We start from the raw sequence: 26975 nt of genomic DNA, 5'->3' as shown, positions 1-26975 counted from the left end.
AAAATATATGTATTGATAGTCTAAAGGCACTCTTATATTCTTCTCAAAAATTTCCCTTCAGTGTATCGCAATTAACACGAAATGTCAAGTGTGCGAAGTAAATTACAAAATCATGTACACTTGTTTTCTCTCTTTCATTAAACAATTCGAATCTTCTTTTTCTCCAACAAAATTTTTATTGAAGATTATAATACACGTACACAGGAAAATACGATGATCTTTGCTCTATAATAATCGTGCAATATACAAATATGAAATGTATTTTCTGTTATTATTAAAATCTTTGCACAGCTTTCTTTACAAAATCTTTACACAACAAAGGACTTTTCCCTCTCGAAGTAAAGTTCTAAATAAGAGAAACAACAGGAAGTACAAACGAAAGTGTGAAAATTGCTTAATTGTACTTTGGAAATATAAATACAAATTACAGATTCAGGATAGCTCACGCGAATCTCTCGGCTGAAAATTGCCAGTGCATTATCGGCATAAGACTTTTTGCTCCTTTCGGCTTACCCTTTGCGCGAGCGTGTTCACGCGGTCAGAAAATAGCGATTGCTTATGTATTCAGAATATCTGCCCTACACCGAGAATAGAGCGTGCAATTTACTTTAGCGTTATATCATCCAGCGCGTGAAAACAAAAGTACAGGGGCGTAGAAAACGAATGAATGGTCGGAATGATGCGGCAGTTCATCTCTCTTTGTAAGTTACCGATGAAATTGCCAACGATGAGGAACGTTCCAAGCATAGACGCGCATGCAGTTTTCCGCCAAAGAGCCAACCGCCGAAGATAATAATATTTGTAATGTGTAATTTATGATGCGGAATATTAGGTCGTTCTAGACGAGATAGTTGAATTTTTCATAACACTTTCAATATCTCTAGCTTTATTGAAAATAATATTAATCAAAGCGTAATCCATCAATTTCAATACACTTTGATCATCGTAAAACGTATTACGATTAAAGTGATCATTCGAACGTTGTCGATGATTTTTCCATTTATGTTTTAATGTTCTCTCGCCTAGCATATCAGCATCATATTATTTATTTTGTTAATTCAACACGAAGCGTTTTCGGTCGCGTTATTTCTTTAAGAACTTGTATTGCTATCAAAAACTGGAAGGAAATTATTAAAGAAAGAGTGAAAATTCGAAGTAATAAAATTTGTATTAGACGGTTAAAAATATTCAACGTGCCAAGTAAAGTAGAAGAAGAAGAAGATCGATCAAGATTCGATACAATTACGATTGAACATTGTAACATTGTAACAGATATAATTTTACTTGAAGCTTTCAGCCAAAGGTTTTTAAGTACAGAAATTTGATTAGTAGGTTCGTTTATCAGGTTAACGAATAAAATTTATAGTGTCGCACGATCATTCTATAAGATTTATTGCGATTGTAAAAATATCGTCGTGAGCTTTAAGAATACTCAACGCGATGGATTTGAACAAGGTGCTAAGAAAGTACCTCGGTTCCGCCACCTATAATTAGTGTATTTAGATATTGGCATGATTTACGCGGCCAGTCGCGGACAATTTGAGAGCTTACAGTCTGCGAATTCGGAAGTGGAGGCACTTTGTCAAGCAAAAAGAACACAGTTGACTTTTAGATGTGTTTTAGATTTATATTTATCGTGCTGAAATGAGGATAATAAAAATGACACTTACGGTTTGAATGGTACGAACCCTTTACGGCTGTGTCATTGGCCAGAAAATATTTATACGAATGAAATTAGACGATTGATGGCACTCGTGATTGCGATTATGGAGCAATTCGAGCATAGGGTGCAAACATTACCCGCTGAAACGCGAAATGACGATCATAAACTGCATCATAAAGCGGATGGAAATGTTGAATCGTGACAACATTTATTTTCTACACAGAGTTTAAGTATATGCTTATTATACATGATAGTTTGATCTTAACGAAATCAATACAAATTTTGGGTATATAACTCGAATAGCAATTTCGTTTCGTGGTAGTCGAAAATTGTTCTTGTATCGACTTAATTTTCAAATTTAATTTGTTAGCATGTTGTCCTTCGTACTGCTTCTGTTATAAGAAAAAAGCATATTTGAAAAATATCATTTTACCTGAAAAATAATTTTGTGTAACCTTTAAAATTTCCTCGTGATAAGTGTGGTCAGAATCACGATTACGAATGGATTCCACTAAAAAGAAGCACTTTTTAGGAGAGAAAAATTATATAACAACGTAATACAATACCTTCTTGACACGGAACGATCAAAATTACAGGTTGTTTTGAATCTTTTTTTTAATTGCATTTTATAGAAAGAGAGAAATTTTTAAATAGGAAATTAAAATTTGACGTATCTTTTCTCAAATTCTCCATATTTACTATATATTTACAAACACTGTTTCACAAAAATTGACAACCAAAAGAATGACAAACGATTTTTTCTAATCCTCTTTCGGCTTTTGAGAAATTATTGCTTACGTTTGTATTACATATAGACCAATGATATCATCGAATAATACGATCAAAGTCGAGCAATGATTATTTCGATTTCTGTCCAATGTATGCCGCTCTGTACGACGCGGTTAATTGTAAACAGTTCCGCGGATCTAATTAGCTACCATATGGTGTCTCTCTGACGACTGCTTGACTAATTCTCAGGGTAATCTTCGTGTCGTAAATTGTTCCGAGAAGATGCGACCTCCGAGTCAAAATGCAATTTGTGTATCATTTGAGGTCGTAATTGGACTGCGGTTAATTTTGTACGCGAACATTGCGTTTACACACAAATGCTTTAAAAGCGTGTGGATACGTATGTTGTGAAAAATTATGGTGCCAGAAAAATTTTGTTGAGAGTCGTTGAGATTCGTAGTACAATAGACAAGATTCTCTTATTCCTCGAAATTGAGTACTTTGTAGCTTGTTTTGTAAGAGGTGTCGTTTGTAATTAAATAGAAATATCTGTTTGCGAAAAATATCAGTCCATACAGAGTTTGAGTTAATGAAATTTTCTATATGACAAGGAAATCTCTAATTTTGATCATTTTATCAAATTTCTAAAGAGTTAAAAATTTCCTAAATTGGCTTGTCTTCGTTTTTGATATTGTAAGTAGCAATAAATAGTTAGCATATAGTTCTAAATAGTTATAATCATAGTATAATAATAAATAGTATAGATAGTTTGTATATAGCGATATTAAACTATTATCCATATTGAATGTTTATGTTTTATACGTAAACGTAAAATTTGCACCTACTAAATTTCGTAGAGAAATTCATTCAAAGTAACTTCATAAAATACCAGTTACAAGCAAATTTAAGAAACATATCGTATAAAATACAATTGTGAACAGCATTCGCGATGCTCCATGTCCGACCGAAACATAATCTCGATCGCAACGGTGAGCCGTAGCTTGAGACTTGCCAGTACACCTGTATAACCGTACAATCGACGATAAAATCTCTTCCATTACAACGCAATCTGGCTCGATCTACACGCGTTCTTAGCGAAGGATCGAGTCTGATCGTCGACTCACGGCCCGACGCCGATCCGGTCATTATTGACTTTCTTCATCTCCTGAGCTTCCACTATAAAGCCATTTCTGTCATTCGATGCTAATACCGGCCGCATCCTTACAAGGCTGCGTCGATGTGTTCGAGCTCGAACGAAGGCGACTAGTCGTCGACCCGATCGTGGGAGCCTTCCCTTGGACGTGGTGCCCGCTTCTTCGGACCACGAGAATTCCGCTCTTCCTCTGGCAGCCTGACAAAAAAATCGTGTTTCTCGGATGCTTGAAGCGAGATCGAGCGTGACTTTTGCGGTCGTAGTCACTTTTAATTTTCTTCGAACCGATCACAACCACTTCTTTCCTCCTTTGGTCGAACCCTTTCCACGCGTTTGACCGTAACTTTTACGAGGGATTCCGGAAATGTCGAACTTTTTGAAAGGAATTTGTGTTCTAGATCAGCCAATGTTTGATACGTTCGTTATTGATACAAGTTCTATCAGATACGCTAAATGTACATATAATTCTCGTATAGGATTTACTTCCTGGTTACAAAGCTATGTAAGTATCGTATACTTTAAAGATGACACAATTCAAGCGAGTTCCTCGAGAGAAGCGAGAAGCGATTTGATAGATCATAAGAAAGTTACATTTATCAAACGTATGATGTTGGCGAAAGTAATGGATTTTAGGAAACAACGATGAAATAAAAATGATATTTCATTTTTGTAATTTTTAAAATTTATGTTTGATAAGCGCATTATTTGCGAATTATTGTAAAAATATTTTCTGATTCATCTCACGTTTCAACGTTGTTACGTGTATATTGTAAAGCTATCAACTTTAAAGAAATTTAGAAAATCTTTAAAAGGTTGTCCACTTTAAATTCTCATAAAAATAAGCATGTATCTTTTCTAACATTATTTTTGCTACATCTTTGTTCAAAGTTAATTCAAAGATTAATAAGTTTCAAGTTTATTTTAGGCTACTTCTTTATTAAAACACAAACAACAATTGTACTAGTCCTATGTAATTTATGTATTTTTTGTGAATATAATAAGATCTATTATATTCCTCCCCCCTTTTTTTTTTGTCAATTTCTACCGCAAAAATTCTGGAGAAGAGTAGAAGATAATAAAGAATAATTTTATATACTGGCGTGTTCGACGCAATCTGAGCGAAGTGCTTCTATGAAGCTGTGAGTGCAACATAATCGAAGTCTTCATGGTAGTGCGCTGCGGAAAGGTCGCGTTGGATAGGGTGCGTTAAGCATACAGCCCTTGACGTGTTTTCTTGCAGGGTCATCCAATCGAGCTTACTACTATTTACACTGAGGCAAACCCATCGAAGATAAACGTGCTGGCCCTTGAACCGAGAAGACCGGTTCGAAGCACTTTTTTCGCACGATCCGTTGAAAATTAAAGTGCTTACTTGATAACTTCATGAAGTCCTTCATTATCGATTCTCGACAAATTCTCTGCATTCTTCTCTAAGAATATATCACGATGTATTTACCGTTTTCGTTATTTGCATGGCTGATAAAAAAATTTCGCTGTGCAAAGAGAGGTTCTTTCTTTCCTCAATTTTTATACTTTGACATTTTACATGTCCGACAAATTTATTTCGTTAGATATCTCGATGAAAGTTTTCTGGTATTTTGCGGTCGTATTCTCTTTTTAATGCAAATGCGATTGAATTGAATTACAATAAGTAGCGCGAAATATTTCGAGCAATGTTGGTTATTTTGACGAACAGCAAAATGGTTGAGCAACAACGACTGTCATCCGTAAAACACCAAACGTCGTTCCATTCGAACCGAAACGACAGCGTAGAAATCATGTTTGTTTTCTCCGCGTTCACCGACGTCCGTCGACATCCGAGATGGCGAAGAAAATCCAATATATACCCCGGTTGCTTGTATAGAAAGCGTCAACCTTGAACTCCGAATACACTGTCGGCTTCTACACGACCTACCCCATGACGAGGCACGCGATGCTGATAGCAGAGTCGAAGAAGCAGACGAACACGTGCAGCCAGTGTAAATATTTAGCCTTCGGAACGTTTGCACGCCGTGCTGTGTGTGTCGTACTTTTCCTCTTCGCTTCTGCTTCGTCTTCTTCGTAAGTTCGTTGCGAGATTTCGGGACGCGCACGTTGCGTCCGTAAATACCGACGGCGCGGCTGCATCGCTTCGTAAATGGATTTAAAAACGATTTCGTGGCGTGGCGGACTTTTGATCGATGCGTCTCGTTGTTGTATTAAATCGTGTTAGCCCTTTCGATGATTAGTAATCAATTATAACGCACTATATACGCAAGGCATATACGTACAGATAGGTAGAAACATTAATCTACATTCAAATAAACACACAAGTCTCAACAGTAAATCTCATGGTCATCTAACTCTGACGTAGAAAGCTTCGCCAATTCCACGCCCGCTTTATCTCCACAAACTTTTCGATATTTCAAAAACTATGTCCAATGAATCGGTCAAGGTGTATTTTGACAGTCTTTAATACGATTGAAAGAATGTGATTGATCAATTCATTGAAAAAGTTGCATCTACGTTGTCAGATCGTACTTTACGATCAGCGCGTTTCGATGTAAAACGTTCCAGTCCAGAAATCTCTAATTCTCATAGAAATCTTCTAATGTTTTTAAAAACTGAAACTAAAGGAAGAGACGAAGGTCTGATTTAAAACAGGCTGCCTCGGCTTCAATATTAACGAGCAGATTTCCATGATTCGACTAGTTGGAAGGATCTGCTACATGCACAGACCGAGCAAGAGGATCGGATAATTGAAGTCCGCTTCCTCGGGATTCGGATCGAGCGTCCCGGACGAAGTCCTTAGAAGGAAGCGGACCCCGCCGGTATCGCGGACATGCGATCTGTCTTTATGGTCCGAAAGTGGGCGTCGGTCTGGCCTCACAATGCCAGCGTAACGACGACACAACGAGGACAACGACAACGACAAAGACGGACCCGACGAGAGAATGAGGGACTCCTGTCTTGTTAACCCGACGAAACAGGGCGACGCGTGTCTGCTCGGCGACACAACGTCCACCGTTGAGACGCGATAGCCCTCGTGAGTTACTGTTCCATTCGACAAATTATTAAAAGGATGAGAAATGTTGGGTGGCTACGAGTTTTTTGTCTTTATGGAGACTCGTTTACCAAGTAAAAGAATATTGTAATTCTTCGTACTGTTTATTACTCGTTAATTCGCGGTATAATTTCCATTATCATTTGCAACTTTTTTCCATCTTAATGGCAGCTTGTGTATTTCTTTGTGGTAAAAGGACTCGTCCTTGAAAGCGAAACACTCATCCAGTGGCTGTTAGACATCTTCATCTTCGTAAAACGTTTTTTCCATTTAACTGCTTAACGACCATACACGTGTTAACAGGCTTTCAAATTTCTGTCTACCTTCCTTCATCTCGTGTTAACACGCTCCTACTTTATCGGTTGAATTTATGCAAAACTAGGAATATTCGCGTGCCAGTTCCATTGAGGCTTACTGAGCGACACTTGGCAGATTTTATTCCGCCAACTACCATCAAAGGAAGTCTTTGCAGGCAAAGTGCGTTCGCAAAAGACTGACAAAAAAGATCCGTGAAGAATCGAGGCATCGTTGCAAAGATTGCAGCCCACTCTTATGCATTGTACCATGTTTGCATCTGTACCACACCATAAGTGATACATAAAGATTAATTGTAAAAATCTAAGTATACAATGTGCTTTATAAAGACATTTCTCCTTGTAAGGAACATCGAATATTTGCCTCGCAATTTCTCATCCTATCGCTTTTTTTCTGTTTTAAACATGATGCGTTATTGGGTATGTTAATCAGTTGCTAAATCTGTCAATTTTTGCAAAATATTTCGGTCCTTAAGGGGTTAAAAAATATTGTACAAGAGGTTGTCAATAATTACATACCTCGTTTGAAATAATTAAACTCAGTTCTTATACTGGATAGTAATCGATTGAATTCAACTTGGTAATCTTAAATCTTGAATGTGACTGCTAGAGTACAGTGATTCAGAAGTATATGATTAGAATGGTTAGGATGTACGAAGAGAAAGTGCAGATATTCAAATTGATACTGTCATAACTAGTAATAGTGTTTTAATTCTAACGCAATAAAACATGTCGCTTTCTTTGCAAACATTGCTACAGGAAACACTATTTTCTAACAAAATAACAAGATTCGTATATCCTGTGGAGTAACGCGAACGACGATCGCGAATTGTTATTTGTTAGCACCGCGGGAAACGTGGCACAGCCGGAAACGTGGCACAGCCAGATGGATCGTGAGTAATTCAACCACGTGGATTATTCCACACGATTCCTGCGTGCTTGAAATTAATTATCCAGTAGAAAATTCACCAGACTCCGCAGGGATTCTGGCAAACTGCAGGGTATCTATGGTTCTCTGTCCTCTAACTCCCTTTCCGCCGTTACACACTGAAATGAAATGGCTCGGCATATCGTAGGTATTCCGTGTACCATTGGCGATTCTCTCTGAAAGACGAAACACCACGTCAAACGATTAAAATATTTTGCATTTTGATGCAATTTTTCGATATCCTCACGCTAGAAAGTATCGAAGTTATGGAAATATTTAATTTATCGCTGTAACAGTTCTGAACTTAAAATCTTTATGGCGATCTTGCTGCATTAGGAATTGTTAGAAATTATAATGCTATATATTATATAAATATACTTTATTGGGAATAAATGAATATAATATCTAATATGTCATAAATTCTGTCTGTTCAGGTGTATCAAATAGAGTACGTAATTGTGAAGGCAGCAAATTCACCAAGGCCGGCCGCATGGATTTTGGAGAAATCTATCGATGGTGAAAATTTCCAACCGTGGCAGTATTACGCACCAAGCGATGAAGAATGTTGGACGCGGTATTCTGTGCCGCCTGTTACCGGAAAACCTATTTACATCGGGGACGACGATGTGATATGTACCAGCGTCTTTTCCAGGCAGACTCCTATGGAAAACGGAGAGGTAAGGGCGCTACTATCTTTATTCGTATTTTTGGCTATGTACTGTGAACAAATCTTAGACCACACAGCGAATAAATATTTTTCCTTTACAAATAAATATAAAGATACTCGATGAAAATTGTTAAAAATTGATTCATTTGAAATAATACTTTAGATGAGTTTCTTTTATGCTCTCGATAACAAATTTATTTTTATTTATGTACGTTGATTATTTCAATAATATCGAAAATATTTTTCTCCTTATTTCTGTACGTACTCCAACTGTACAAATAATTTTGTACACAGTAATGTCTATTAATGTTTGATTAATTTAAATTATCTCCCTGTATATCTACTCTACTCTATTATCAGAAACCTCGATTAGGAAAAAAAACAATCAGATAAAAAATAGATTAAATTTCACGATCGTCGATCGTTTCGTCGAGAAACAAAGGTGTGTAATTATTTACGCGCGAAATCGGCTGTTATTTCCGTGTTAACGCGGTAGCTGTCCAGAGCCAGATCATTAATTATCGTTCGTCCCATGCAATCGCTGGTGTAATTACATGATTGGATGATTAGTCGGCTGACGCTTTGACGAGCAATACGAGTGGCTGCTTGGCTGCTTGGGGGAAGGAAACATTTCTTCCAAGGAATTTCCGCTGAACTCGCAGACTTTTTCTCCCTCAGTATCTTCTCGATCGAATTATACACTCGACCTTAAGTTATAAAGTAATTTCAGCGCGATTGAAACGCTCTGGTAGAAATGGAACGTTTACCAGGTGAAATTGGTCGATCGTTGCTCGTTACAGGTGACACTTCGTTACTTTCTCGATGGGACTGGTTCGTAGCATGCGACTGTTTTTGCTGATTAGAGTTGGAATTGCAAGTACTTTCTGGAATCTTGCACGATAATTTGCCAAATAGTAATATTTACGATCTAGCATTTGACAAGTTGTAAACTGTACACTTCTGTTATTTAATTGTTTCACCGTTTTGCTCAAATAGGATAGCTGGTTCGTAATTTGTAATAATATTAACGAACTGACATTTTATAAGTTGACAAGTTATAAATTGTAAACATCCGTTATATAATGGTTGTACTATTTTGCGTCAAGTAGTTTTTAATTTGTACAATTCACTCATAGAACTTTATTTCTTTTATCAGAAACGATTAAATTTGTTACTGTTGTACGAAAGAATTTATCAGCACTTGTAATTCGTAACTTGAGACATGTAAAACTTTAAGAATCATTTTAATAATATTTTACTATTATTCGTTCAAGCGTGGAAGAGAAACCTTATAGTTGTGTTGCACATAGCGAAACTGTAGGGATGTGTTGTCAAAATGACAGTTTCTTTGAAACTACAATAGCATTATTAATAGCATTAATAGTATTAGGTTAACGTCATAATACGATATCGATTCAGAGGCAAATCTCATACCTACCGTGTGCATTCTGTCCAATGTACCTTCAAATTTCCTATGAATATATAAAAATCCGCCGATTATTCATCGGCCAAAAATTCTCCCTTTCCGTGTACGCAGCAGTTCAATTTCATTGTCGGGAAACTTATCACGGATGTGAAAATACGAGAAGCATCTATCTGGAAGGGAATTAGCAAACTTCTCGGAAGAGCAAACAGATAATTAGAGCTTACAGCCGTGCACGAGGCGGTGCGCACGAGATCGGTTTTGTGCAAACTGGAAGGTGGTTGAGAAAAGGAAGAGGACAGCGAGATCGATGGTGGAAAGAGAGGGAAAGGGAGAACGAATCGATGATACAAAAACGGCGATCCCTACATTCCGGCCATGTATGGTGTATGCTTGCCTTATATGGGGCTATCACGTACGCACCTCCTATGGGGGGTTGCCAGTTTTACGCTTCTGTACGCGGCTACGGATCGACCAGGAAAAAAATCGGAAAGCGAGGAACAGCGAATCGGCTGAACGGTGTACGTCATGGGAGAAACAGCTGTCACAATTTCGGGGGAATCATTGTTCAATTTAAGGAAAGGTGGACAATGTCGAATGGATCTTAGTTGACTTTCGAAAAGCATCGTTGGTTGATTTTTTATCTACAGTGGCTGTGAAAAGTATTTGTACGAGCATTGTATTTATCGCAGCTAGAATGCGGATTTTATACACAATTCGTGTTATGGAGAATATAATTAAAGAAGTAGAAGCTCGGTGGAAAATTGTTTAATTGCCGGGAATCATAGAAATCTATACTTTGGAAATTTTATATATTGTACATTCTGTGCGATCTTGCACTTTCAAATTTCCTACAAATATTATACAATGTAATTGTGATAATAACATAGTAATGGAAGAATTTCTACGATTCGATTTTCTTCGCTTGATTTGCTTCAAAAAATAAATGGCAGAATTACAGAGATTGTTGAAAAGCTTCGGTCAGATTGTTGAAAAATATAGAAAGGTAAGAATGCGAACACTGAAGTGTATCGTGTATAGACTTGCCACTCAACATGCTAATTAGGTCCACGTATATTAAACTTGGTATTATTTAACAGTACTTTCATACGACTGTAGAAATATCATACTACGAAAATGAAATGTAGAATTCGATAAAATAGATCACTTCATCGGAAAATAAGGCTATGCGCGAATACTTTCTGTAGTCACTCTGTATTAGTTGAGTTCTGTGAAATGATCGTTTGTAGAATAATCATTCGAGAAATCTGGGAGTTCCAGGGGAACTTTACGCGAATCTTTTCGATAAACGAAAGATTCGTGAGTCGAATTTGCTATTATAGAAAGCTTTGAGCGGAGAATTAACTATAAATAAAAAATTGAGAATTTATTTTGATCGTGGAGGATTTTGATCGATTAAATGTATTTTTTCGCTTTAGTGATAAAGCAATATGAAGGATTCTTACACGAAATATTACGTACTAAATCATGTAACCAGGTGAAAAAATGTTCGAAAAAAATTAGGCATAGGAAAGTGTAGGCGCGTCTATTCTGGAAGCCATGTAATTGTTCCATATTAGGAGCCGCGGAATGCCATTTATGGAACTCGTTTTCTACTTAACGCGTGGCACCATTCACAAATGATTTACTCCTTCGATTTCAGCGTTCTCTTAGATTTAGTGCTGTAATCAAACGTTTGTATTTCTTATTATCGATCGCCGATGTCGTTTCTGCAGGTAGTTTACGTCGATCCGTTCGTAATACGGGAACAAATTGGATATCTTTCTTGTTTCTATAAAACATTATTGTAAAAAATTTTATGGATCTGCATCTGATCTAGATTTTATAGATCGGATATTATCGTAATTTTCTTTGCGTCTTCCTCGTGTTCGTACACAACGTAAAACATAATCAGGATTATTCGTCTTAGATTTTAATGGAACTTAAGAATACTAAAACTCAGTTATTTCACCAAGTCGAAATATAAAACAAGAAAGTACTTGAATTTAAAATTAATTTTACGTACAACTCCCGTCATTTGATAAAAGTAACTGCTAATTAGAGCATACAGTTGCTTGTAATATAATTAAATATCAAAGCTGTTGAACTACTCTTCCGACAAAATACTAACCACTCGATCGATTTCCCAACGAGTTGAAAGATCTCTACAAATTTTAATAAACACAAACTTTTCGATAAACCATAATGTACCTAAATTAAGGAATAATTTTGTTCTGTGTATATTCAATCAACGATATCTCCCTTTAGATCCATACTCACCTGGTGAACGGTAGACCTGGTGCCCTGAATCACAGCACGACCCTTCAGGAATTCACGCAGGCCAGATACGTACGGCTTCGGCTTCAGGGTCTTCGACGAAGTGGAGAGACGATCGCGGATAAAAGGCGCGCGTTTTACTCGATTAAAGAAATCAACATTGGTGGAAGATGTGTGTGTTCCGGCCACGCGGCAAGATGTCGTTACAGCGTCCAACACGGGGTAAGTGCGAGAATAATTTATAACGAAAGAAATGCTGAGAATAAAAATCGCAGAATAAAAATAGTAGAATAATGTTAATGTATCGTGGGAATAGTCTAGTTTACAATGTCACGTTTGATTTTTATGGTGATTTTTGTGGAGGGTGGAAGACTTTGACTCGTTCCTGATCGAGGATAAGTCAGGTGTTGATAATATACGATTTTCGTAACTGTGAATTCTGATTTATCAACGTGTATATGTATTTAGCTTGTCAACGGATGTATTGGCCATACGCGAAAGTAACGACATTACGCTATATTAAGGATATCGATTTGGAACAGATACGAATTTTATGCTTTACAAGTTATCCCGGTACAAGTTACGAGCCCCATAATTCACACGTTGACTCGTGCTAAATTAAAAGTCGTAAAATTTACACATTGACTCCCGACGGATTACAAGTTTTGCAATTAACACATTTGCCTCGAACCTGTTGTAAGGTTTCCCATCGAGAAACAACCGGATCTTCTTCGACCAACGCTAAGAGTCTTTTATTCGACGCATCTTGATGGATATTTCACGAAGAGTTTAATTCGAAAGTTACATTAAATTAAAATTGGATAAAACCTGAAAAATTACCTACTAAATTGCATCTCTCCCTCTCTCTCTCTCTCTTTCTTCCTATTTATTGGAATAAATTTATTATCTAATACGTCATTTTCACTCCGTGATTAGTATAGAAAATTAGATAGAAGTAGGAACCAACAGATAGGACTAGTAATGGAAACAGCTATCGCATATTATAATAAAATTATAATCTATCGAGAAAAGGAAGAAAGTTTAGAAAGCAAACCACGAGATTTTATTCTCTTGTAGACAGTCCTTTCTAAAGTTAGATATCGCGAATATCTGCGATTGGAAGGGGCGGCTACCGAGGTGCAGGAAATAAATCTGTCGGAAATGCCATAAACTTGTCAGACCTTTGTCTACCGCCGCTGCTAATGGCAGGATCGCCTTCGTTTCGAGTCGGTTGCCTGTTAGAAACCGTCGGTCCTCCGCAGGGGACTACTGTACGTTAAGTTTCTTGCACGATCGCGCGGGAGTCGCTCCAAATTTCCCAGCGTCGTTAACTTTTTTCACGTTCCGTGCTACTAATGAGAGCTAGAGGTTGCGGAAGTTACCGTGGAAAGAACACGAGACCGAATCTGCAGGATAGAACAGCAGCATTTAAAGATTTATGTTTGTCGAAGAATGTCTTTACATGCTTCCTTTCCAACCTTATTTTTCCTTCATTTACATACATCGTATTCAACTGGTAAAATCAATGAAGTTTCATCTTTTTCCTGATTGAAGATATTTCAGACACGGATTTATCACTTAACGTTTCGTACAGCACGCGAGATGCAACTGTCGTTAGATTTGAAACGTTTCTATTAGGCGCATGCACAAGTTTTAGTCCTTCTTTTTGCAATTTTCTTTTATTTATACATAATTACACGTGTGCTTTATAAATTAATGTTCGAAATAGTTCCCCTCATTTCGTACGACTTTCTCGAGCTTCGTGGCGAAAAAATGACGTTTCGTTTATCTGCAACATTTCGAAAGTGCTGTCCGACTAAAGAGCGCTGCATCGACCTGAATAAACGGTAATCTGTCGGTGTCAAATCCGAAGAATACGCCACGCGCGCAAGAACTTTTCACCTCGCGCCGTTGTTTCGCGAGATTATTGTCACCAAACGATCATGAAATCGACGTTTCAAATAGATCAATACCGACCGAAAAGTTGCAGAACAAGACAGGAGATTATATCAATTAAAAGTAATTATACACGAACGCTTGGAAAACGACTGAAACTTTTGCGTACATCTGATATCATAAAGTTGAATTACAAATGTAAAATTGCTATTATTTTCAGATGGTAGCTGTAATCGTTTAATTGTAAAACAAGAAGACGTTCATCGCACGTTATTAACATTAATTATAGTTATTAAGCCAAATAATAATACATCGAGCACGATATTACCAACAATGTTGTGTTGGTCAAAAATCTTTGTTGATTATTTCAAGCATAAAATAAAAATACATATTTCACCGTCTATTTAAGCAATTCGATTAGAACAGTCACGATAAATAGGTTCAAATTTTCCATTATCCAACAGACTAGCGAAAGTGAAAAAGAGGTGGAGAAGAAAGATCAATTCTTCTCCTCCCTGCATTTCATAATTTCTTCATAACGGAGATTGCATAAGAAAGTAATAATTGTCTGTGCAAGATTAATTATTCTCCTAAAGAAAGACACGTTCCCAGGATGGCAAAATGATGCAGACCGTGCAATAGGAATCCTGCATACTATTAATGTCCACGAATGGGCACATTGGCGAAGTCGAGCTTTAACAGTCGTGATCTTTGAACGTGCTGAAAGAGGGGACCGGGACCTGTTGTTAATTGTTGCGAAACATTTCTTCGCAGTGCATTAATCAGCCTCGCGGGTGTCACGCAGTTTCGCCTTTGAGAAGTAATAAAATTAGAAAGAAATGATCGGTCGGTGTCTTGGTCCGTGTCAAAGGGCCTGCTGTTATTCTCACGTTCCATTATTCTTGTATTTCTGTAGCTGAGCGTTGTGTGCATGGGTGATCGATGCTCGATGTTGAACTCGACTCGTTATCGAGTCACTCGAGCGAGTTCTAACTGGGTTTTAGTTCAAGGATCGTGCTGGGAATTATGGCGGATGTTTTATGGATGTGTTTTCTGCTTTAGGGAAAAGAAGGCGAAGGAAAGGTGTACATATTTTCACGATGGTTCTTGCGGTCGATTTTTCTATCTTAACGATGCCAGATATCAATTTTTCGTTTACTATGTTTCCTTATTTATATCTGACGTTTGTTTCCAGTTCAAAGAATTACAGAACGTTTAGAGAGAAAAAGCTTCAATTTCATAAGTATTCCTTCTATCGTAGTATGCTTTCAGTACTGAACGATGATATCGGTCGTAAATGAAAAAATGATACGAATGGAATCAAACTACTCAGTTAATAATTTTACGTTAAGTTCATCTAGACAGTTTCTAGATATTAATACCTAATTAATACCTGGTCCTAGGTATAAGTATCGTCATCGTTTAAACTGATTACAAACTCGGTAAACACGTGTTCGATTACTGTGTTATCAATACCATTTACATTTCCATATTTCATTCCCTCTGTCATTAGTATCGTTGTACTTTTTGCGTGTAGTAGCTGTTTGATTCGCGGTGATACATCAAAAGGGTTAATGATCGAGGAACATGACGGTGACTTCTTTCGAACATCGAATAACAAGGGCCATGAATCGTCTAAGAAATTCAGGTGGCGATATCAGGTTTTTACCGCAAACACCATTCGCTCGACAACGAATTCGACTCGATTAGAATGAACTTTTGGCAATGCTCACCACGATAAATTGAATTAGTTTTTGGGCGGGTCCGGCGCAGCACGCGGACGACGATTGGCACGTAGACCGAATAGCGATCGCATTGCTGAATACGAAGCCATCGGTCGAGCATTCGAAATATTTTCCAGTTACGTCTCAATCAAATTGTCATCTTTGATCATATGACGTTGATATTCGTCAGCTTCATCCTCTCGCCTTTGCTCTTCTAATCACGAAATATCGCTTTCGCGTTTATGCTCCGGCTTCTTAGTCATGCAGTGTCGATGAACGAAAAATCATAAATTATCACAGCTACAGTTGCAACATTTTTATTTATCCTTTAATCGAACTGTGATTATATCGTGGAAATTCGCTGCTTCGTTTTCTCTCAGATTTTCTGTGTCGTAAATTCTCGTGTGAAATGTTTTTTAAATTTCAAATTATTCAAATCTTGCCTTTCTTATTGCTAACATAACTTGTCCTGTTGTGGTAACATCCATATGGTTTTAGTATTCAGTTTTTAAGCTTCCTAAGCGGAGAAATATCTTTTTGCAATAGAGATAATTGCGTAGAGATTTATTTTATTTAACCGTTACTTTTCTCGTTAGGCGTCGTTTTTTGAACGGTATTTATATTAAACAATTATTGTGCTGGCCACAAACATCACGCTCGATTCTTATACACAGCTTGCTTCGATGCTAATTAAGTCCTCGGTACATCGATCTCAGTAAATCACTAGATAATATGCTTCATTGTAGCAGTCATTAACCGTTTCCCGCGGTGCGTCTATTCTCATGAATGACAATGGTCATTAATGAAAACACAATGAAGTCTGTGATGCGTCGTAAAAAATGTAAATTACGATTTGCTGCTCGCATCTGGTGCTCAGAATATCTCCGGCTTGCCATATAAACACGTCTCGTAAAGTCTTATCGTTTATAGGTTTGTAATTCTGCTCGTAGAGTACGATCGCTGTTCACAGTGGATCTTTAATAATTTATTAAGATCACGTGCTGGATGAAGACGCGCGGTTGATGGAAAAGTCCGATAAATTACGTTATCCGTAATTCATTCGATCGATTTTCCATATTTTTCTAATCTACTACGTAACCATAGATTACTCTAATTTGGACTAAGAAGCAAGAAACACTGCTATCTTTTCTTCAACTTTCGGCGAATATATTTAAATTAGAACAACTTTATCAATATAATTATTTTCTCGCGGCAAGAAAACATATTTTCCTATTTCTTGGTCAATTGCCAGTAGAATAATGGAACAAGGAATTAATATCACATTTTCTCTCTGCGATAATATTAAAAAGAGAAATCGGTAAATTTAAACGGAGGAAACATGGGGTTAACCCAACGCGTGGTCTTGTCACTTAAAACTGAGCGTCGTATACATTGGATCACGTTTTCCACACTAAAGTGTATAATATTATGTAAATTAAATGTAATAATATTATTTACTACCATGATAGTAGCTTCTCTAACTGACCGATGGTGAACGATCAAACCAACAGTTTAACAATCCTCATTCAACAGTATTTTCATTGAACTGAATTTGTAATTTGTACTTAAGCAAGCCTTAAATAACATTATTATTATTAAACAGTCAGATTCACTGAGAGTCTCGAGATAGATGAACATCGTTAGAAAAATCTATGCTTAACGAATGGGAATTTTATTACGAAAAATGATTTTAACGTTAAACACGTAGAAACATATATTTTTATTCGAAAATGTTTCCGGTGTTAACTCTTAGATCGCGATAGAGGAACGTGAAATTTCATTGCGAGAGTCTTTATTTTGTAATAAAAAATGTAACGTTTCCCTATTAGAAGTATCTTTTATTCAAAGTTCAAGGAACTACGATTCTCTGAAATTTTTAACAAGCTTCTACTATCTGGTTGAACAATACACCTGGGAAACGACCTACGTGCGCGAAAACTCACGGGTCTTCGTCTCAGAAATTACGCTAGTTGGAATAAGAGCCGCGAGCCAGTCGAAACCGCGTGCGAATTAATGTTTTCGATAACGCGTTCGGTTATCTTAACGGTCCTATAAATTCTCGAACGTCACATCTTTGTGATTGCGTGGCTGTACTATGTCTCCTACCCGAGCGCAATACCGGATATCTGTATCGCCAGTCATAAAGAAGCATCCTCGTTGCAGCGACCGTGTCGCGATTTATAAAGCACGCTTGTACCCCGTGCGATATCCATTACGCCTTCCGCGTTAATTGATTCGACGATCGTGGAAAAATGGCTGGAAAGCGGAAATGCGATATCGCTCAGCCACTTCACTTTTTCGGTTTCAAGGAATTAGCAGCGAGATATTCGTTTCTTGGAAACGTAACAACAGAGAAGGATTGCCTTTCCCTTCTTTTTCAGATATCGTCAAGTGGCGTGAACTTATCGTTCGTCATAGACAAACTTGAAATTTATTATTATTCGGTATTAAATAATTAATATTAACACTGGCGTTACAAGCGAAATACACTAATCATAGTACACAACTTTCTACGTTCTTTGCATCCTGAATACTTCACAAATAATATACGCAATGAATACTTTACGAATCAAATACCAGCTATTTCCATATCGTCTAGTATATCTATCGAAAGAAACATCAAAATCTACTAACACTGAAGCGAAGGTTTGCTTGAAGACCGTATTAGTCGTAGAACACGTAGAAAAATCGGATACCTAGACGTTTAACCAGTAATACTAAACCGAGAAGATTAACAAGTTTCCATTAAGAGGTGGTATTGTTTCTCAGCATCAAGAATGCGAATGCGAGCGCCACACGTGCGGCGAAAGATGCGAAAAATGCTGTCCCATGTACAATCAGATTCCGTGGAAACCTGGCACAGCTGCGAAGGGCTTTCACTGTGAGAAATGCAACTGCAATGGACATGCAACCTCGTGCAGATATGATCAGGATGTGGCCGACAGAAGAATGTCTATGGACATTCGTGGGAAATTTCGCGGCGGTGGTGTCTGCATTAATTGCACAGTAAGCCCGAATTTCACGAGAGAAATATCGTCGAATGAAATTGCCGATACATCGTCAATTTGTTTTGCGAATGTGACTGTCGATGACGAAAGGAATGCTGCACGAATCTGTTTGTTTATATATGTGTCTTACGTAGAAAGTGACCAGCATACGTATAAACAGCATTGTCTGATCCTATGAATGTAAATTACGCTTTTATTCGTTGTGCGATACGTTGTGCTTTTGTTGTGGGAATTTATTTCTTTGCGATTAGTAATGTAGTTATAGTTGTGTATATATATATATATATGTATATGTGTGTGTTACGAGAAAGGAATTTGGGACTCTGTAAATGCTTTAATCAGAGCTGCTTCTACCTTCGATCTTTGTTTCAACATCGGCATCTATACTGTGCTTCTTGTCAAACTTTATGAATATTGTTCCTAATATTCTTCCTATTATTATTCTTATATTATTTCTAATATTTAAATTTCGAAGCAACTAAACATAGAACACCTTGCGACGCGTATAGAATTTCCAACATCTGTGCTAACGTCCCTTGTAAAATGATTTGTTTCAGGAACACACGGCTGGAATCAATTGCGAGAAGTGTCAGGTTAATTATTACAGGCCGAACGGGGTTGCCCCTGATGATCCTGAACCTTGCGTACCGTGCGACTGCAACGTACACGGTAGCACGGGTTACTGCACCCCGGATGACTCGTACGTTCATATAGGAAAGGTAGGCACGTGTTCGTACGAAGATCTTTCGTTTTGTCTACAGGAAATTTATTCGCAATTTGAACCTGGTAAATACTCGATGAATTTTTAGGTGTTACATTGCCCACGATAAAATTTCACATTTATACAGAAATCAAAAAGAACAAAATTACGAAAACTTCTTCCTTCTTTACGTCTGTCAGCTACTTTCGCAGAAACAAACTCTGCGTTTCGTCGTCGATACCTTAAACATTTCGCTATTATCGTTGGCCAAATCAATCTTGATCGAGTTAAACACCGATCGTGTTTCAGGTAGCAGGCGCTTGTGATTGCAAACCGGGTTATTCGGGATACAAGTGCGACCAGTGTGCAGCCGGTTATCGTCAGTTTCCTGACTGCATGCCATGTCCGTGCGATTCCCGCGGGATCCTCCCGTCTCACGACTGCGAGGGGGACTGCCTCTGCAAGGCGAACGTCGCTGGCGAGTTGTGCGACCAGTGCAAACCGGGACACTTTGCGCTGACTAAGGAAAATCTCGATGGATGCCTTCCGTGTTACTGTTTCGGTGTTAGCGACCATTGTGGAACCGCTAAATTATCTTATTCCACAGTGAGTAGATCATAGATGTTATTGATTTTTATTCGAACACTGATTAGCTAGATAATGCTGGATGATGCAATTTGAAACGTAATAGAATATAAGTTAGTCGAATAAACGAAGAACAGTGTTGAAGAATTTCGACGAATGTAATTAGGAAGTTGAATGTCACGAGTGTGAATTAGTTTCGAGGGACTCTGAAGGAAGAGTTAGTTGTAGGTTCCAGCGGCTGTATTCAATTATAACGTGAAAATGTATTGATATTTTTGTTAGATGCCTAATGTATTACAAGCGACAGTAAACAAGTAAATACGTACGAGTAAACGATTGAATTTTAAAACCGTGGAACGAAACCTATAAAATTCACAGTCGAAACGTAATGCTCCCTATTTGGCGAGACCAAGAAGATTTGTTCTACGAGCCATTGAAAGCTCAGAAAGCGTAGTTCTAGACTAAGGACGTTCACGAATATCAAATAAACGACGCTAGTTATTCTCTTGCATGGCGATGCACGACCACGCGCCGCAGCGAACAACGTTGTTTCGTGAAACAAATATTGTTAGAATGGAGAGTCTTCCCACACTCCGTGTATTCTCCAGACCTGACTCCATCGGACTACCACCTTTTCCAGTCAATACAGCACGCACTGGGAGGTACGCGCTTCATAAACGTCGCAGGAGTGGAAAAAATAGTTGATGGGTGGATCGATTCGAAAAATAAATACTCCATCGTCGTGGCATGCAACTCTTGTCTCAGAAAGGTGGGCAAAAGTTGTAGAAAACGAAGGAAGAGATTCCGATTAACGTAACGCCTTTGATTTTCCTGGAGCAAATGCACGTTTAGCGAGAAAAGTGAAATTTCCCTCGAAACTAATTCACGCTCTTGATACTCGAAGAAATAGAAAGTTATATTTCCCAAGAGTTAAGAGATAGAAGAACGAATATGCGTATGAACACAGACAAGAATTAAGTGCAACGTGTAGTAATGAAATATACATTTAATTACACTGCAAGGCGAAAGTAATTAAAATTGTCTCGAGACAACTCCCTCGTTTGAACACTCGAGATTTAACAGAGATGCGACGCGCTCCGGTTTCACGACGAACCGGATAAATGGACAATAACTGCATTTATCTACTCACGAGCCAACGACAAGTCCGCAATTACTTTGTCGCGCGACAACTCTTCTGCGTCGCGTGTATCCAGCGAAACGGGCAGAAACTTAATAGTACGTTGTTATCGTTTTAACGGGAAAGAGGAAAATTAAATCGAACGCAGTTTCATAAGGCAACAGCTGTGAATTACACTTCGCACTTAACTGCTTAACTTAACTTAGAGCAACTACTGATCAGTTAATTTTGCAATTATTTCACGTAATTATTTTCTAATCGTAATATTCTGAAGCGTATCATTTCTTTTATTCAAATTCCTGTTATTTATTCGATTTTTACGTTTCGAATTCTACATTCCGTGTAACAATTTTCATTTAACATCGAAGATGTCGAATCGCATCACACCTTAGGTTACGTTTCATTTAGATAGTTTTCAAACGTCTCAACGATTAGCCGTAGTTTTTCGAATTCTCAAATACCTGAAATCCTCGAATCTCTCAAAAGTTAATCGCTTGAATGAGATTGAAGAGAATTTGACGGGTCGCGTTTCAATTAATCCGATGACTATTTATATGTAGGAAAAAATTTCTCAGCAAAGAGAAAGTCCATTCTCGTCGATTAATTTCAGATATCCTCGCTGGAGAATTGGTTGGTGACCGATGTAAATGCAACTCGTGCCATTGTTCCTATTTTGGACACGGATAATGGGTGGCTGACGATCGCAGCGTTCGACGTCGAATACGATAGTCCTTTCTGGTTAGCTCCACGGATTTATTGCGGTAATCGACTATCGTCTTACGGCAGCAATCTTACTTACTCTGTCAGCTGGGTCGTTATGCGCGGTGACACCAGTGGAAGACCGACTACAGGGCCTAACGTTGTTCTAGTCGTAAGTATACCGTCTTTCACGTATGAGTAATAGCGTGAGAAAGTGTTCACTGAAATTTGTTTGAGGGAACAAATCGTTCTACGATCAAATAGAAGGATATAGTAATAATTAAAATCGCGTAGTAAAAATAATTTCATCGGTCTTTTATCATGTAATAGGAGAACTCTTGAGGTTTACATGATTTTAAATTTACTCATTATAATGGATTATTTATTTCGGTATAATTGGATATATTTATATGTAAAATAAGGAATTACTTTTGTTATGATGAAATATTTATTTATGCCAATATAATATTCATAAGCTAATGATCCTTGGAAGAGGATGCGATCCTAAATATGTAAATGAATTAAAAAAGAAACGTTCTTTGATATTCCACGATATATCGTAACAACGTTTCGAATTTGTCTTGTTATTTTTTTTTTTTTTTTTTCTTGTTACCAGGTATTCTCGAATTTCTAAATTACTATTCGACATTGAACACCGCGTCTCCTTGGTTAGAAAATATTGCAGACCCTTCGAGATACGAGTGCCTAACAGACCACCCTGTGCATCTCTTCCTCTCGCATCCGTTTTAAGTTGTTTGTTTGCCCCCAAAAGGTAGATTACGATGATTAGCTTTTCTTTTTTTGAATTAATCTCCTCGTCTTGTTTCCTCGTAGGGTAATAATGGCATGCGAATAGCTTACGGCGAGGAACAATATAATGGCCAGGAAGCAGAGATCACCGTGCCTCTACGCGAAGACGGCTGGTACCATGTACGCGGTGAGATTCAAGATATTCCTACCAGGCTGAGAAGAACCGAATTTCGCGGAGACGCTGTTACCAGGATACAAATGATGAAGGTCCTTGCGGATTTAAAGTATCTCATGATAAGGGCGCAGTATCACTCCGAACAGATCGAAGGCAGGTGCGTAAATCGATGATCCAAAGGAAATAAGATTACTTATTATCTACATAGTCCCGTTACTTCTTTTGTTTTTCTTTTTATTTAGTTTTATAATTTTTACGATGTTTTATTAAGCGAGAGCTTTAACATAGTACGCATGTTTAATTTTATTGGAAAAAGTAGTATAGCATCTTATTGCTCAAACACTGTTTGAGGTTAGAAATATTTGTTGTATGTAACGTATTATTGAGGTTAGAAATATTTGTTGGATGTAACGTATTATTTATTCTTAATTTATTGAAATATTTTATATGACAATTCATGTTATTTTAGCGATTCAAAAAACTAGTTGTGAAACTTCTACGATAAACTTATGTTTTGGTTGTCTTAACTTATACTTAATTTAAAATTCGCGCCATTCACGCTATACACGGACATTGTTCTCACGAGAGAAGAGAAATTTCTCAAATTCGACAATTACGACAGGTTTAAATGAAGTATTTTCCTTGCGTTTCAGTCTACAATCGGCGGTTGTGTCAGTCGGAGATGTTTCATCCAGTGGCGAGAATAATAATTTGGTGGAGAAGTGCGAATGCCCCGAGGGATACACGGGTCTATCGTGCGAAAATTGTGCATGGGGCTACGTAAAATTGATCCAAAATGGGTCCGATCATCGGAATCATCACGTATGCGTGAAATGCGACTGTAATGGGCACGCGAGCACTTGTGACCTTGTTCTTGGGGAATGCACAGTGAGTATTTCCGTATCTACTTTGTAATTTTTAATTCTATTTGGTAAACCATATTTCGCAATGTATAATGTATAATTTTCGAGTCGGAAATTATGAAAAAAACCAATGCAAAGAGTACAGCTTGAAAGTAAATTTTGTCTAAACAATGTAATAAAAGGTTAGTATAGAATGTAGCGTTTATGAGAGAGATAACTTGTTTTTATAATCAGTATGAATACAGGAGTTTATTCGTGTCCGGTCAACAATGTGTTAACATTAGAAAGGGTATGTAGATATATTTTGACTCGTAGATATATTCAATTATTCATTAATATTCGAAAAAAAAGTAAAATTACTATATTCCTAGCCTAGTATCTGTATGTATGTGATATTCATAGCATAGACATCAACCAAAATTCATTTGCACAGATTCCTACCTTACCTTTCTTAATACTATAACCACCTAATGGTAATGAAGAAAGTACATGGTAAATTTATGAAAGATTTATCTCAAAAGAGAAGATATCGACTTTATCGACGGTTAATATACAGGATGGTTGGTAACTGGTGGTACAAGCGGAAGGGGGATGATTCTACGCGAAAAAGGAAGTCGAAAATATGGAATAAAAATTCTTTTTCAATTTTTTTTAAATTTTTTTTTTTTTAATTTTTCCATCAGAACAACGATCTACAGTGAGATCCGTTATAACGAGACGTGATAGAGTGCACGCGTACCGGACGAAAATTCAAAATCGATTTTCCCGAAAACAAAGCCTCAAACGAAAAATCTTTATTCTATATTTTCGACTTCTTTTTTCGCGTAGAATCACCCCCTTTCCGCTTGTACCACCAGTTACCAACCACCCTGTATATATATTTCGAATTTTCTATCAAAATAATTTAAATTTGTTACATTCGATTTCAATTTTCCTTTTCTTTACTTTTTCATTTAAGAGAATGCCACTTAATCAACAATTTAAAAATATCGTAACATAACTAACAATAGACAAAAACAATTTTTTTGATTTTACAAGTAAATGTAATGTTACTTTTTTCTCTACAAATCACTTAGGTACTTAGATAATTAAAACTTTTTTAATTTTGTCCGATAGACCTGTGAACATAACACAGTGGGTCCTAAATGCGATCGTTGTGCACCTGGTTTTTACGGCATCGCTCTAACAGGCACATCAGATGATTGCAAAAGGTGTGCCTGTCCACTTTTAATCGACACCAACAATTTTAGTCCAAATTGTCAGCTGGATGACCCTACTGATATCGATAGTGGATATGTATGCACGCAATGTCCAAAGGGTTATACTGGCGATCACTGTGAAAGGTAAATGCTCATAACTATGTAACAGGAGAGCGATATAAAATCGAGCAAAGCAAAGTTAATTAGCCTGGTTAATTTTTTTAAATTCAACTTTGAATATTGCACAGAATAATCAAACTTCTTACGTATTATACTATACATCATACCGTATACTATACTCTATATTATACTGCACGCTGTATCATACACCGTAATGTACCTAATTTATTCTGATTTGAAATACAAATCACTCAAAAATATAGTTCATAAGCGAATTTGGCGAATTACAAGCAAATTGCTTAGCTTGTCCAAAATGTGTACCCAACCGATTTAAATAACTCAACTTTACCCGATTTATCATTTAATTAATTTTTTAAGCATAAAATGTGCTACAATGTGTTGTTATAATTTCAACAACGTTAAACTTCTAATAAAATGTTTTCCTATTTACTACGTTAAATAGCATTATCCTTAAAAATCTATGACATTTTTTTTTTTTTTTCTAAAAATTTGACAAAATTCCGTCGATATTAATCAACGTGAAAGAATAACGATAACTAAATTGAGATTTCACTTTGTTTCGAAAGCTGTGACATAGGATTCTTCGGAAATCCTCTGATACCTGGTGGCACATGCGAGCCGTGTTTTTGCGGCGGCGGCCCCTGCGATCAGGAAACAGGGCGCTGCTTGGAGTGTCGCGGTAACACGGAAGGCTGGAAATGCGACAAATGTAAACCAGCTCATTACGGAAATCCTTTGGAACAGAACTGCTTGCGTGAGTATCATCTGTTACTTCTGGTTCGTTATTTCATCAATGTTAGCACGCGATATCTCGTGAATATCGAACGTTCTTACTTTCATCTCTAAATGTTCTCTAACGTTTTACAGAAGTTCACAACCTGTATATTCTACATATTTCTAAGGAGAATCATCACTAAAGTTTAAATCAGCGTTATTGTAATTAATAGAAATTAACAATTCGATACGTTATTGAACGAAATTGTTAAATCAGTCGCTGGTGCCAATTCAGGTTAAACATTCAATGAATTATTTAATAAGAATTCGTCGACTCTACTTTAACAAAATTATTTTCCCATTGTTCGATTCAATATCTCTCGATGAAAACATATAATTAACGACAATATAAAAAAAAGATCGTGTCCATTTATTAAAACTCATCTCGTGGTATCGTGTTTTGTTAGTTGATTAAAATATCTATTAAAATATTCTCTGCTCTTCACGAGCAATCTAAACGCGAAAATCTCACGTTTGCAGCCTGTAACTGCGATCCTCTGGGCGCCAGTTCCATCGAATGCGACGAGAAGAGCGGTCAGTGTCCCTGCAAGCCTTTGTTCGAGGGTCGTGACTGCTCCTCTTGCATCGAAGGTTACGGGAACGTGACTGCAGGTTGCCGAGAATGTGACTGCGACGTGGGTGCCCTCGACGAGATCTGCGATCCTGTAACCGGCGAATGCAGGTGCACGGAAGGCGTCCTTGGCTTCCGGTGTGACCACTGTGACATCGACCATTACGGATTGTCCACGGAAGGCTGCAACGGTGCGTACTATTCTACTTTCGCAACAATGATTTTGCACGAACGCTATAATAAAAATTTGTAAGATATTTAAAACTCCGGAAAGATTTCTTAAATTTCTAAAAATTCCAAAATTTATCCGAACGTTCTGTTCGCATTTTTTGTTTTAAAGTACCCAACTTTTTTATTTGATCTCGCGGCGGCTATCGCCAAAGGGTTGAAGTCACGAACGGAGGAACGTCTTTTTTATTACCTTAAGGAGGAGCGTCCGCGTAACGCACGCAGTACGCGCAACAGGTAGCGACAGAGCAACGAACAGAGCAGCGTAAAGGTTGCTGGAGGTAGGAAGCGCCGTAGCTTCGCTGTCGAGGAACGCGAGCAAGAGTG

At 37.5% G+C, this 26975-nt stretch overlaps 1 protein-coding gene across 1 annotated transcript in view; it reads left to right on the top strand.

Annotated features, from left to right (window-relative positions):
- Window positions 1-26673, top strand: part of LOC117208563 (laminin subunit alpha-1-like) — a 90126-nt gene extending 63453 nt beyond the window's left edge. The window contains exons 3-13 of the mRNA XM_033449785.1: window positions 8265-8507; window positions 12189-12419; window positions 18587-18823; window positions 19383-19544; window positions 19835-20131; window positions 21859-22119; window positions 22782-23029; window positions 23526-23760; window positions 24852-25078; window positions 25642-25829; window positions 26330-26673. Coding sequence (XP_033305676.1) covers window positions 8265-8507; window positions 12189-12419; window positions 18587-18823; window positions 19383-19544; window positions 19835-20131; window positions 21859-22119; window positions 22782-23029; window positions 23526-23760; window positions 24852-25078; window positions 25642-25829; window positions 26330-26673 — 2673 coding nt within the window. The remainder of the gene's footprint in view (window positions 1-8264; window positions 8508-12188; window positions 12420-18586; window positions 18824-19382; window positions 19545-19834; window positions 20132-21858; window positions 22120-22781; window positions 23030-23525; window positions 23761-24851; window positions 25079-25641; window positions 25830-26329) is intronic.
- The last annotated feature ends 302 nt before the right edge of the window (window positions 26674-26975 follow it).

Source organism: Bombus bifarius, unplaced genomic scaffold (assembly GCF_011952205.1).
Source record: "Bombus bifarius isolate JDL3187 unplaced genomic scaffold, Bbif_JDL3187 scf7180000008140, whole genome shotgun sequence".
Classification (NCBI taxonomy): Eukaryota; Metazoa; Arthropoda; class Insecta; order Hymenoptera; family Apidae; genus Bombus; species Bombus bifarius.
Note: the sequence above shows the minus strand (reverse complement) of the source record. Positions and strands in the feature narration are given on the sequence as shown.